This window comes from Rhodnius prolixus, unplaced genomic scaffold (assembly GCF_049639745.1).
Source record: "Rhodnius prolixus isolate KJV_2025 unplaced genomic scaffold, Rpr scaffold_6, whole genome shotgun sequence".
NCBI classification, from domain to species: Eukaryota; Metazoa; Arthropoda; class Insecta; order Hemiptera; family Reduviidae; genus Rhodnius; species Rhodnius prolixus.
The window spans coordinates 42571461-42584407 of NW_027411634.1; the positions used below are offsets into that span (position 1 = coordinate 42571461).

Here is a 12947-nt window from a genome sequence, read left to right on the forward strand (position 1 = left end):
AATCATTTCGTCATGGAAAATTGCGTATGTGGAAAATATTTTGTTAGAAAGTTCATATTTTGCGGGCTGTACAATTATCTTTCGAGAGTTAACAAATTACAGTCTAAATTGAAACCTTCACGTGGTAACATTTACCTAACCTTCGTCTTTCATTTTCATGTTTTATTTATACTACCGGCGACCTAAAATTGGTATTATTTTTATTTTTTATAAATAATTACAATTATTTTTTAAATCTCATATTTTAATATTTTATGAAACCAATCTTTATAAGTTCCGTAGCTAGAACTCTTAATATTATTTACTTTTCTTGATTGTTATTCCATTTACTGCACTCACTCACTCAATAGATTAGTTAAGCTGGATCCTAAATTTAAAGAATAGTTCAGAAGTGATCGAATTAGACACATTACTTCTAACTTTTCCGTACTTAATTCCGTGTATTCAATTGATAATGCTTATTTCCTACAGTAAATCATTGTTCACTTCAATTATATTGGATTCTATTTTATTTTTTAGCTAATAGCATGTTGACGATAAACAGTTCTTCACAATCTGCAGAAATAGATGCCACAATGAATTCTTCTCTGCCGTTAGTAAAGTACGGATTGCCAAATGGAGGATATTGTTCAAGTACGTCTGATTTGTGCCAAGAAATATCAGGTCTTCCATGCTATGATCAAGCACTAATTCGTATTTTTAGCCTCATCAAGAAGGTAATTTATCCATTTTTAAAGCGTTAAAAAGAAGTCATTAGCAAACGTATATTGGAATGAGAGCTAGATAAAGTAGTTAAGGAGCTAATGAGTTTCCAGAATTTTCATTCCGGTAGCTAGTAAATCAGGTAGGTTTCTTATCTGGCACCAGTTAGTTTGGAGACCTATATAACTGTTTAGTCACAATGGTAAATACTCCCTTAAACAAAAATTAAAATAATCGAAGTTTATCCTCTGAAGACTCCTAATTGAGATCTCTATTTCGTAGAGAATGAAAATGAAGTTACGGAGTATTACATCAACCCCAACTGCTCAAGCTGACAATGGAGAAGCGCACAATAAAGTTCGTTACAAGACAATCGACTACAACCTGATGCTTAAATATTTGTCCAGCTATAAGTCCTTAACTTCCGCCACAGATATGACACTTAGAGCTTGGTATCTCATTTCTCCACAGGTACATTTATATCACTATTTTTGAAGCAAAATTTAAATGCATATAATTTTTAATTAGTGGCCAAAAATAGAATTGATTATTTCACTTAACACAACAACGAAACATTCAATTAAAGTTTTCTGTTTAAAATATTTGCTTGAATAAAATCTAATATGAAGTTGGATTAAAAATTTCAGTAAGATTGAGTCAATATAACGCTGCACCTTTTTTATTATAAGCACATTACTAAAACATTAAATCAATTAATTGAATATTAATATTTGTCCTAAACTCTTTTATATGGTATATGAGTTACAATTTTATGTAAAGTCCATGTTGAAATTAGAAAAAAAAAGCTAAACTTATGTTACAATTTTTTCGATATTGAGGGCAACAAAGGTGCTTTCTTCACTCTAGAAAAGCTCTTAATTTAAACCTAACAGAGGCTATGTACTTTAGGGTGTTCTGGTCTGATTTTTAGATTTTAAGAATGTATGTAAGTTTATGGTTTTAATAATTTCAGTACGAGCAATTAGATTATTTCATTCATGTCAGATTATGTCGTTCATGTAATATGAGGGCTAATTCAGCGCATCTAAAGAATAGACCCTTCGTTCTGGTGCAACTTACTGGTTTGGTCAATACCTGAAACTCCAGTTTGCCTCACTATATTTTAGCAGAAACCGAATAGGCCAAAAAACTAATGTAAAATTACAATAAGGAAAAAGAGCCCAGTAAGAAATGGTCTTAAGCAGCCATATTGATTAAATTATATTTAAATGTTACAAGACTACAATAAAAGTATATTTATTTATTTTATTATTTTCACTTTTTATGTAAAAAACGCTGTTTAGAAACTTTCTGAATTTAGATAGCTTTAATTTCAGATTCTGTGAACAGTAGCCACCAAAACTTTAGGAAATCCTGAAGTCATTAGGGCTGATACCGCGACAATGACTTTTGGATGAAATCGACAACATTGTAATTTTCATTGTGGTTTGAGAGGTGGAGCTTAACCTGTCGTTGATCGCCTTCCCAAAAAAATGCTTCCTAGAGTTTGATGCAGTTTTTTTTTCGTTGTGTTCAATATCCTAATCCCGGATTCGTCGTTCTCCAACCGAAGAATTCAGGATTTCCTCGAGTTTTGCTGCTTCTACTTTCATATGTTTAGTTCTCCAACTAGCGGCTATTAAAGTGGCCAGAAGCATTTTAGTTTTAACAAAGTAAAAAACAAAAAACAAAACCAAACTTGTGTTGATGAGGTGATGCAGTTGATCGTCTTACAATGTCCTCTGTTAGCTCCAACACCCCTCTGCGACCGGATATTGCAATTCAGCAGGTTGGTAAACTATTTCACTAAAAAAGTATGTATTAAATGAATTGTGTTATTTACATCCAGAGAGCTTCACTTCCGTTCTGTTTGTTTGACTTCTCTTTTCTAAGCATGAAGCACGGCTAGTAAATATGGTTGATTATAGGAGTATAATTGGTTCTTTCTCCAAAACTAGATAGAACTCTGATCGAACAAAACTAACGTCTCTACAGTGAACCACTAACATTATTTTTTTTCCCAAGAAAAACCTTTTTTTGTAATTTAAAGTTTTGCATTTATTATTTTCTTTATAATTTTTGTAATTTACAGCATAATGAGGTATTTCATACATGTTTGTTTTTTATTTCAAAAAACTGAGCATTTTAGTGTGGATTTTGTGTTCTTGCTCGAATTAGCCAGTTCTGGTTTAGCTTTAATGCTTCTTTATCTAAATTCTTTAAATTTGCATTATCTTTTATCCAATGGAAAACGGCTGACTGTCACGATATTATTTAGGTAGGCTGCTACCCTGAAACCTCTGTGTTAACTGTTGATGTCATTCAGCATTGTAAACATATAGTGCTGCATTCAAATTTCCCTTGTTCATTCATTTTTACAATAAATGAATGGTTTTTTTTGTTTTTTTTTTCAATACAAAACATATTTGCATGAAAATATGTAAATAATCAGTAACTTTACATCTTATTTGATTTTTGGTGTAAATAATCATCTGTATTATTAACTTTTAGTGACCGTAAACTATTAATGTTTAGCGAGGATTCGATCAAAATAAAAAAAGCAACAACTCCGTTTGGAAAAATTTATTGCCAACATGAGTTTTATTGTTTATTTGCAATATCTAGGCCCTGAAAAAGGCAATAAATTTGTCAAAACGTTGGTGATAAGTCGGAGTTATTGTTTTATTTTTATTTAGGACCGAGTCCTCGCTAATTCAATCATAAATATGAAAATAATAATAATGATTGATGTCAATTTCCAATTGAAATTAAATTGTTGTAACTATAGATGTGATTAAACTAACCTAATTAAAGAGAATGTTACTAACTCTAATCGCCTTCACTAGAAATATTTAAATAATAGCTATTTGTCCCACTAATATATTATTAGAATGCATAACCAGTCCTGTAGGAATATCCTAGAATCCTGTGGATATCCTTGTCTATCAGTTTGAACAATTCAAAAATTCTACTTACTTTTGTAAGGTAACCTATGTTGGCAAGGTGTCACTCTAGGATCTTCCAAGGTAGAGTGGATTTGACTTGTAGGAATTATACATTTAATACAAATAGATATTTCTAACAATTTTAGTATTTTTCGTATAATGAACAGTACTGTTTTACAATTTTAAAAGTCAATATTGCAGAATCCTGTCAGGTTGAACGTCGTGGATATTGGACGTCTAAGTTTCTTAAACCGATGCATTTACTGATAGAGTTATGAGTTAATGACAGAGTTATAAACCAAATGAAACCACCATTTTATCAGCGCTTAAAGATTAATTTATCTTTTTTTATTGCAGTAAAAATAGAATAAGAACGAAAATAGTTATAATTGGCGCTGGAATCGCAGGACTTGCAGCTGCACTTATGCTAACCCAGGCCGGCATTCTAGATTTCCAAGTTCTAGAAGGTAAGGTTATTTTCTTTAAGGTTGATTGAAGAACGATTAAATTGAATGAATGTAAACATTTTACTTAAATGTTTAATTACGGAGACTAAATTGAGGTTTAAAGTATTGCAATCATTTCAAATTATCGACATGTGAACCGATTTTTATGAATGAAGTGCCATTGGAATGGAAATTTTGTACAGATTTGCGCTTTAAAAGTCTCGACGCTGTGCCTCATAAGGAGGGGAGTTTGCCCCACGCAAGTAAGGCCCACTCTAAAAGTATTATTACTATTGTTTCTATAACACTTAGTCCGGTTTGATAAAGTTTAGCAGGAAAAGTGGTAAAAGCTTCCATACGTGACTCTAAAGTGCTACTATGCTCTTACACCTACTAAGAGGAAGTATTGCAATCGTTTAAATTATTGACGCGTGAACTGATTTACGTCCATCGTCGAATACTCATTCGATTCAATATTTTATGAGAATAAAGCTTTTGTGGATCTCGAGTTTTCAACATTAGAAACGGAGTTGCACCACTAAAGTAAGGTCCGCCTTAATAATCATTAACTACGACCAATTTTGATAAATTTTGTTCTTTTGTTATTTACGACAAATACCTTCCAATTTTGATTGAAATGTTTACCGAAGAAAACTGTTGTTGCGGATTCTTTGGGGACCGCAACTCTAAGCATTCATTTAAAAGACCTCTCCAGTGGTAGTTACGGGTGTGACTTAACACCATATCAGGTTGTAATGAAACTATTGCTTATTCCAAATGTTAAGAAAATCTGTAAAGCAAAAAGGGAAATCTATCCAAAAGGTACAAAAATCTCTTTAACAAAAATTTACAGTTTAAAATGTTAAGTATAAGGGTTGATTAAACGCCAAAAGGTACACAAATCAGCAAGTACCCAACATTTCATTAATACTTCATTGATATCATTTAAGAAATTTTACTGCATTAACTTTTCATTGATATTTTTAGAATATATTAGATGTCACGGACCCTTATGCTGGTCATTTTCATCTACAAAATATTTGTTCAAGTAACGCACCATTTCACTTAGATTGACTGTAATATCTATTAATCTGTAATAATCAAACTATTAATCACAGGTTGAAAAGTAAAACGTTATGTTTATTTTATTTATTTAGTTTTTAAATAAAAATTGTCGGTTTAAGTTAATTCTTCGATTAAAGTGATTGTTACTTTATGTATTCAAGGGTTAAAAATACTAGGTAATAATTAATCTGGGTTAATGTTGAACAATATAGTTTTCTTCAACTACATTCTTAATCTAGGTGTTCTTCCCACAATCTTACATGTATATATGGAATATAAAATAGATAAGATTTGCACATATTTAGAACAGTTAATTATTAAAGTGTTTTACTGCAAGTACTCAATTAAAGGGACTGCATTAAATTAAACTGAGGAATGAATAATTTACTTGTTATTAAGTGTGTGTTATTTGTGCTCTCAAATACTTCTGTTAGACGAATTGAAGATTCTTTTGTTCTAACTTCGTGATTCAAATTTAAATAGTGATCAGAACTACTTTTGTCTTTTTATTTTATTTTAATGTGCATGTGTATGTGATTACACAGAGCAAAGGGCATAATAGAGATAAATCAGAAAAATAATGTGGAATAGAGTTAAAATAAGCTTCTATTTAGTTATGATGAAGAAATATACATTTTATTATTATTTTCACAAAAAAATTATTATAAGTGAAGTGGCCAGCATAAGGGTCTGCGACATCTAATAAATTCTAAAACTATCAATGAAAAGTTAATGCAGTAAAATTTCTTGAATGATATCAATGAAGTATTAATGAAATGTTGGGTACTTGCTGATTTGTGTACCTTTTGGCGTTTAATCAACCCAAATACTTAATATTTTAAACTGTAAGTTTTTGTTAAGGAGTATACAAATATAACTGTGAAATGTCTAATAAAAAATGAACTTAAATCAATAAATTAAAAACCGTATTTAGCGTGTCTGAATTTAATTTTTTTATGTTTAACAAAAAGAAATATTAAAAATCATAAAGTTAGCAGTAAATTGTTTCATTTATTTTAATTTTATTTAAAACATGCACTTACACTTATGGTTCCTGGCACAGGGGGCTTTTTTTCAGAGCTCTTTCAGCCCCCGGTTCTATACTCTCATTTTAGACAATACAGTCGCAAGAACTATACAATGAGCTGAAAGAAAGTTTCTGAGAAGAAAAAAAATCTTCGGAAAGAAGAGGATTGTAACCCATGTATCTCTGCGTGGGCATCCAGTCACTAAGATTTACCCTGGTTTCTTCCCTCAAACTGTTTAAACTATTTCACTTTAAAAATTATTCCTGTAATGAACAAAAATTTCTATTTCATGGATAAAACTTTGAACATTTTTAAGAATCTAGAAATAAAGGAGTTAAGTTCATTTTCAATAGTAAAAAGTATAATTATATTTTGAAGACATCTGTTAACTTAGAAAAAATTGTAAATTTCGTTTAGTACTTCACGTAGTATATTCAATTTTTCTACTAGAATGCCCAGCACATTTCATTTATAGAGAAAAATATTTAAGCAGTTTTGTAAAAAATGCTTTAAGCAGATCAGATGATACCAACGTCTTCCAGAAAAATTTTATTGTTTTGTTTCCAGTGTGTATAAATTCTGATTTGAATGTTTTAACGTTTTTTTTTTTTCGTTTTTTTTTTAACTGAAGAACAGTTCCTGTTGTTTTGTTTATTAGCTCAGTCGGTAGCTGGAGGCAGAATAAGTTCGTACAGATTCAAAGAAGGTTATGTTGAACTTGGTGCACACTGGGTTCACGGTTCTAATAGTACGTTCTATGAATTTGTTCGTAAGAAACGATTACTTTCTTCAGTGGTGTCTTTAGAGGGTGAAGGTAAAGCATTAATAATTTTTTCTTAACTCAAGTTTAACGTTCTCTAGACACGATAATTTACAATTATCCTACCAAAAAAAAGATGTTAAGGAATTAAGTAGCGATCTTTACAGCGAATTTATATTTCACAATGCTTTAATGTTTGCATTCCAGGACATTTTTTTCGAAAAAATGGCGAACAAATACAAGACACACTTGTGAATGAAGTAAGAAAAGTGGTTGAAAATATTTTATCACATTGCGAGGATTTTTATTGTAAATCAAGAAAAAGTGCTCCTGAAACTGTGGGTGAATACCTAAAAGTCGAGTTTGAACGATATTTACAAAGCTGTGTTGGCGATTCAACGGCCACCCTGAAACTGAAACGAGAACTCTTTGATTGGCATTTAAGGTTTGTGCTATTCTGTTTCCTCCAGGCTCACGGTAGCGTTGGCTTTCTGACCAATCATTCTGGAATCTAATACTCGTGTTTATTTTAGGCCTAAGAGTATATTTAATAACCAGGAAAGTTTTCAGGTTAGGACAACCTAATATTCCCAATGACGTCACTCTTTTCTGGAACTTCATTGAATTTAATATAATCTGAGAAAAAATTTCAATCAGCAATACTCTTATGTCCTACAACTGATATTTCCAAACTATTGGTCTGCCCAGGCTTTGAGAAAATTACCTATCCTTTCATGTACGCATGATAAATAAAGTAAAGATGATTGGTCAGATAATAGTGGTCATTTAATAAAACGTTCTTGTTGTGACGAATGACAAGAGAATTAAACATTGAAAAATATGTGTGTTGCCTGTTACTCTGCTTGAAACAGACAACAAGGTACCTTTCCTAACTAAATGCTCCTTCGTCTCGCAGATATATAAGACAATACCCTTCTAGATGTGAATAATAATGAAATTTGGACATTTGTTTACTAATATCAGTTCTAATAAAATAATCTTTAGAGTGTATTTAATAAGCTTAATTTAGATACGAAGATTTCACCAACTAATAATAGGTTTCAGATAATAGACAACAGTTGTTACACGCTGGAAGATTTGTGCGCAGTTGACTGGGGTCGTTTCCAGAGTTATGGAAATGAAAATTTTAACATTAAATGCAATTATTTCCAAGTTGTGAATCAACTGTTGGACGCATTGCCGGACAATAGTGTTGAGTACGAGAAACTGGTGAACTCTGTTGACTGGAACAGCATCATTAGATTGTCTTGCTGTTCGCCTACTGGTGGGGTCCATGAATATTTAGCAGAACATCTAATAGTTACCTGTTCTGTTGGAGTTATCAATGCGTTACCACCATCTTTCTTTTCACCTCGTTTACCTGAAGTTTATACGAAGGTAATAGTGAATTTAAATAACTAGATAGTTAAATTAATTTTCTTAAAATTGAATCTGGAATAGTCTCTGTTTTAAATAAAAATTTCATTTCAGGGATTTCGATCTATTGGTTTTGGTACAATTAACAAAATTTTCCTGCATTTTGAAGAAGCTTGGTGGCGAGATATGATAGGAATACAACTAGTTTGGGATTCTGTTAAAGATAATCTGCCGGTAATTTCTTATTTCTCTAAAAAAAATTATTCTTTCTCCTTTCTTGCGAATTTGATCTCTCACTCATCATTGAGAAGTTGCAATATGCATTAGTGAGTTAGTGAGCTAGAGTTCAAGTCAATATTTTATGATAAGAGTTACCGTTGAACTAACGCCCTCTGCGATGAAATTTTAACGGTACATTCAAGTTATTTTTCCAGGTTTAAATTTGTACAGCTTTCTTTGGAGGAAAGGGACGATGGTGCCTCCATCCATAAATTAAATTTAAAAAACTTTAAAAATGTACTTTAGGAATCCGACCTTATTCATATTAGCCGTACTTCCATTGATTGAAATATATTTTAAAATTGAATTCACTAATATTATCATTGGTAGGATAGTCCCAACTAAAAAAGAAAGCTTGAACTAAGAAAGATCTTCATTAGTGGCTGAGAATATGATCATGAAATGCTGTTATGTTCTTCACGCTTCTATATACATTTGGCTTAGTCACCAGGAAGGAAGCAGATCTCAATTAATATTCCAAATATTTCGAAGAAAATCGTTTGAGCTGATTGCGAGAAAATCGATTGTTTATCCAAATTTGTTTAGGAAGACCAACAATTAAATATGGTATGGACAAGAGGAGTGACCGGATTCGATCTGGTAGCAGATTTACCTACAGTACTATTATGCTGGGTTGGTGGTATCGGCGCAGAATTGGTTGAACATCTTTCAGATGAAATGGTTGCTGAACATTGTAGAACATTATTGACGTGGTTTACTGGAACTGATGTGCCGCTTCCGACTGAAATCGTAAGGCAAGCACTGAATTTGGTTGTACATTATCCAAAGCTTATCAAAAATTAACTAGTTATAAAATGAATGCTTAGTGTCCATTATCCATTGACAGATCCAAGTGGAAGAGTAATGAGCAAGTTCGCGGGAGTTACAGTTATTTCCAGGCTGGTGGTGATCAGACGTATGCAGATCTCTCTGCCCATCTTCTAACTCCCATCTACACGGAAAATAACGGAAGAAAGGTTATTTGTTGTTGAATGTCCTGTTAAGCGTGTTAATAAAAAAAAGTATTCCTGACAGGGAATGTTAGATTTGCTGTGATTTACAATTTAATTAAGAGTTAGCTTCAGTCTGTAAAGCGTTATTTTAGAGTAATGTACGATTCCACAAACTGCATGACGTAATAACAATTAAATATGTTTGGAAATTCAGAGTCAAGAGAAGATGTTTAAATTGACCACCTTGCATGCAGAGACTTTCGTGTTTGCTCTTACTAATTTTTGGCTATAAAACAGACAACGATTTTATCTTGAATGATTTTTCTAATTCATGACAAAATTATATCTGTCTAATGATTTTCCAGCAAATGAAAAAATGCTCACCTTCTAAGTTCTGAAACTACAGAAGTGGAAATACGCTATAGAATGTTTCTAGTGTTTTCCTTCCTTTTAAGACAAGTTTGTGTATTGAGAAATTACAGAGAGTGAATAATCGAATTTTATTTTTCTGTTTTTAACTCACAGATTCCTGCTGTACTGTTCGCTGGAGAAGCGCTACATGAGAGGCATTTTTCCACGGTCCACGGAGCGTTTGAGACTGGGCTTATTCAAGCTAACAAATTGATTAATTTTTTAAAGACAAATTGAAGTATAAAGTAAAACGTTTTCTAATGCAAATTTCTGGACCAAGTTTTAATTTTCAAGGTTTAATGACTTTATGAGAGTGTATTCTCTGAATATAATGGAATTTTATTGAGTAAGAATGTTTACAGTTAAATGTAATGTGTACGCGGCCAGCTGAATTGTCGATAAAAGTCTTTCATGTAAGATGGATAGATAATAAATTATTATTTTTAATTAATAATAAGAATTTATAAACAATTAAAAATCCGTACCGATTACAAAAATTATGTCCCAATTTATAGAGATATTTGATCTTTTGATTTGGTCTGACTTAAGAAAAAATGATATGAAACGGATCTGATGGGAAACATCAGAGTCACGGAAAACGGAGCGAAAAACTGAGGACCTGCTAAAGCTGTCATGACAACTGCAAGTTTGGTGGAGGAAACGAGGGGAAAGGGATTCTTAAAATTGAAGTTTGGGTGAGTGCAAGTGCGAAGGATTACGTTAAAATTTTGCGAAATTCTTTAATGGGAAGTTTTAAAAAAACTCATAAATTTTAGCTTAATTTGATGAGAGGGGTCTATCGTATCTATTGAACAGATTTTCTATTAAGTAATTCGTAGAATCATATGTTCTTATTAAAATTTACATTCTTAAAATTTCCTTTTTTTTTTTTTGTAGAGAACTAGTAAATAACCGGAACTTACTTTAAAACAAATATTTCCTATTAAAAATAGAATGCTCTACAGAATAGAAACATTCACCAGAGTATCAAAGTTTTTAACGTGTCCAGAATGTCCAAAGCTTATGAGTTTAATTTCTAAAAGAAATGCTAAAGATATCACATTTGGTGCAAACGCCAGACAGATGATGCTGCGAGGAGTGGATCTAATAGCAGACGCTGTCGGACTTACCTTAGGACCCAAGGTAATGCACACATTTTATCTCTTAAATAACTCTTCTGGATGTTAGCTAGACATTTATGTATAACTCAAAGATTTATAACTTTTGCTTGGAAGTTTTTTTTCCAGTGAAATATACTTTATGGGTATTAGGGCAATACACGTTATTTCACTGCACTCTTAGGAAATGTACAAATTGGAACGAAAATTAATAGTAAAGTTTTGAAGAGTAATTAATTTAAACAATCATCACGTAAAACTTGGAACTTAGGAAAAAAAAACAGAATCTTATTTATAGCTGGGAAAATCATTGTAGTATTCACCTAAAGATTTGAAATGTATTGAATTTGCTCATAAGTAAAAAAGTATAAAGACTTGGCTAACACAAATTTTTTGAATAGACTTGGTGAAATAGAATGTTTATACAAAATTAAAGACCAATAAGTAATCACATCAATATCTACATTGTTCTGTAAAAGTCAATGATATAAATTAAAACAATAAACAAATACCTAACCTTACTATTCTTAAAGTTCTACAACCGTTGGAAAGGTTTCTTGCTTTCACTGCTATTTTAGATTAGACTAGGGTGGCCTCAAGGCCTACGCCACTGCGACCCCTTTGGATCTATTGTGGCTCACTGCTATTTTACTAGTTATATATGAGTATATAAATAGATTTTTATACATACTAATATATAAATATATTTTTTCTTTGCATGTAATAATGTAATATTTGTTTACGACTCTTGTTCAAAAACATAAGAACAAAATTAAAAAAAAAAAAAAACTTGATCACACTCGATCGAGTTTGCCAACAGGAGTTAGTTTAAATGTGCCATTTTGCCCTCGGATCATAATTTTAATTTGAAGATAAATGATTCTTCTCTGTTCAGCATAAAATTAGTGTTTAACAACCAGAAAAACCTTATTTCGCAAATACTGTACGGATTTACGTTAGGTAATCGGAAAAAATGTATGTACTTATTATGTATGTATGTTAAACAGATTTTGATTTCAAGTCACGTTTTTCTGATCTTAAATAATCCAAATTCTTCTACTTTTCATTATTTACCCACTTACACTGGCGAACAGGCCATAAATTTACTGTAGGAATGTTTTCATTACTATCCTATTGGCTAATTATTTAAAATGACTTTTAGGGACGATTTGTAATATTAGAACAATACAAAGCTTATCCTAAAATCACAAAAGATGGCGTTACGGTTGCAAAAAGTCTCGATTTAAAGGATAGCTTCTTAAGTGTTGGTGCTAAACTAGTACAAGAACTCGCTGAAAACACAAATAAAAAAGCAGGTGACGGAACAACCACAGCCACGGTAAGAGCGGAAACATTATGTTTAAACATTTGTGGCGATAAAATTATCTCCAAATAAGTGTTCTTTATAAAGGTGTTGGCCAGAGCGATTGCAAAGGAAGGAATCAACATAATCGATAAGGGCGCAAATCCGATAGAAATAAGACGTGGTATGTTTTTTGTTTTTCTTTTAATGAACCAATACCTGCAAATATTTATTCCTCAAGAATAAAATAAAATAATATTTCATGTACTCTAAGGCATGATGATGGCAGTGGATGTTGCGCAGGAACATCTCTTGCAGATGTCAAAAACTGTAGCGACACGTGAAGAAATATTACAAGTTGCTAAAATATCAGCGAATGGAGATAGCAGTATAGGTGAGCTGATTGCAGAGGCCATGGATAAGGTTAATGAAACAATAAATTCAAGTTATTTATGCTAATTACTACGTATGGTTGGTAAATTGCTGACTCCGGATGAGTTACTAACATTCTCCATGTATGCAAAGCATTTTATTACTTTTGGACAAACTTAGTGTAGGCA

The 12947-nt window shown here is 31.8% G+C and overlaps 2 protein-coding genes across 7 annotated transcripts in view; both read left to right on the forward strand.

Annotated features, from left to right (window-relative positions):
- Positions 1–15: 15 nt before the first annotated feature.
- LOC141460961 (peroxisomal N(1)-acetyl-spermine/spermidine oxidase-like) lies at positions 16–10413 on the forward strand. Of its 6 annotated transcripts, none has more exons than XR_012462448.1 (12): positions 16–191; positions 520–716; positions 985–1173; positions 2415–2491; positions 4005–4114; positions 6845–7000; positions 7154–7391; positions 8005–8344; positions 8438–8557; positions 9149–9352; positions 9450–9579; positions 10081–10220. XR_012462448.1 is itself a non-coding variant. In XM_074141486.1 (12 exons), the coding sequence occupies exons 1-12, from the start codon at positions 158–160 to the stop codon at positions 10201–10203; spliced, it is 1923 nt and encodes a 640-aa protein (XP_073997587.1). In that variant the 5' UTR covers positions 16–157; the 3' UTR covers positions 10204–10413. The 6 variants fall into 6 exon arrangements, 5 of the variants coding, with proteins under 5 accessions (XP_073997587.1, XP_073997585.1, XP_073997586.1 ...); XM_074141486.1 differs by having other exon boundaries at positions 9149–9357; positions 10081–10413; XM_074141484.1 differs by having other exon boundaries at positions 9430–9579; positions 10081–10413.
- Positions 10414–10642: 229 nt separating this feature from the next.
- Positions 10643–12947, forward strand: part of LOC141460962 (heat shock protein 60A-like) — a 38149-nt gene continuing 35844 nt past the window's right edge. Inside the window, exons 1-5 of the mRNA XM_074141489.1 lie at positions 10643–10661; positions 10864–11109; positions 12247–12423; positions 12496–12571; positions 12662–12810. Coding sequence (XP_073997590.1) covers positions 10921–11109; positions 12247–12423; positions 12496–12571; positions 12662–12810 — 591 coding nt within the window. The 5' untranslated portion in view covers positions 10643–10661; positions 10864–10920. The remainder of the gene's footprint in view (positions 10662–10863; positions 11110–12246; positions 12424–12495; positions 12572–12661; positions 12811–12947) is intronic.

What these genes read in the sequence shown, in the direction of transcription:
- LOC141460961 (XM_074141484.1), top strand. Translation starts at nt 158, where the DNA reads ATGTTTTATTTATACTACCGGCGACCTAAAATTG. An exon ending in TTTTTAGCCTCATCAAGAAG is followed by an intron (nt 717 to 984) that starts GTAATTTATCCA and finishes TCTATTTCGTAG; the next exon opens with AGAATGAAAATGAAGTTACG. An exon ending in CGGATATTGCAATTCAGCAG is followed by an intron (nt 2,492 to 4,004) that starts GTTGGTAAACTA and finishes TTTTTATTGCAG; the next exon opens with TAAAAATAGAATAAGAACGA.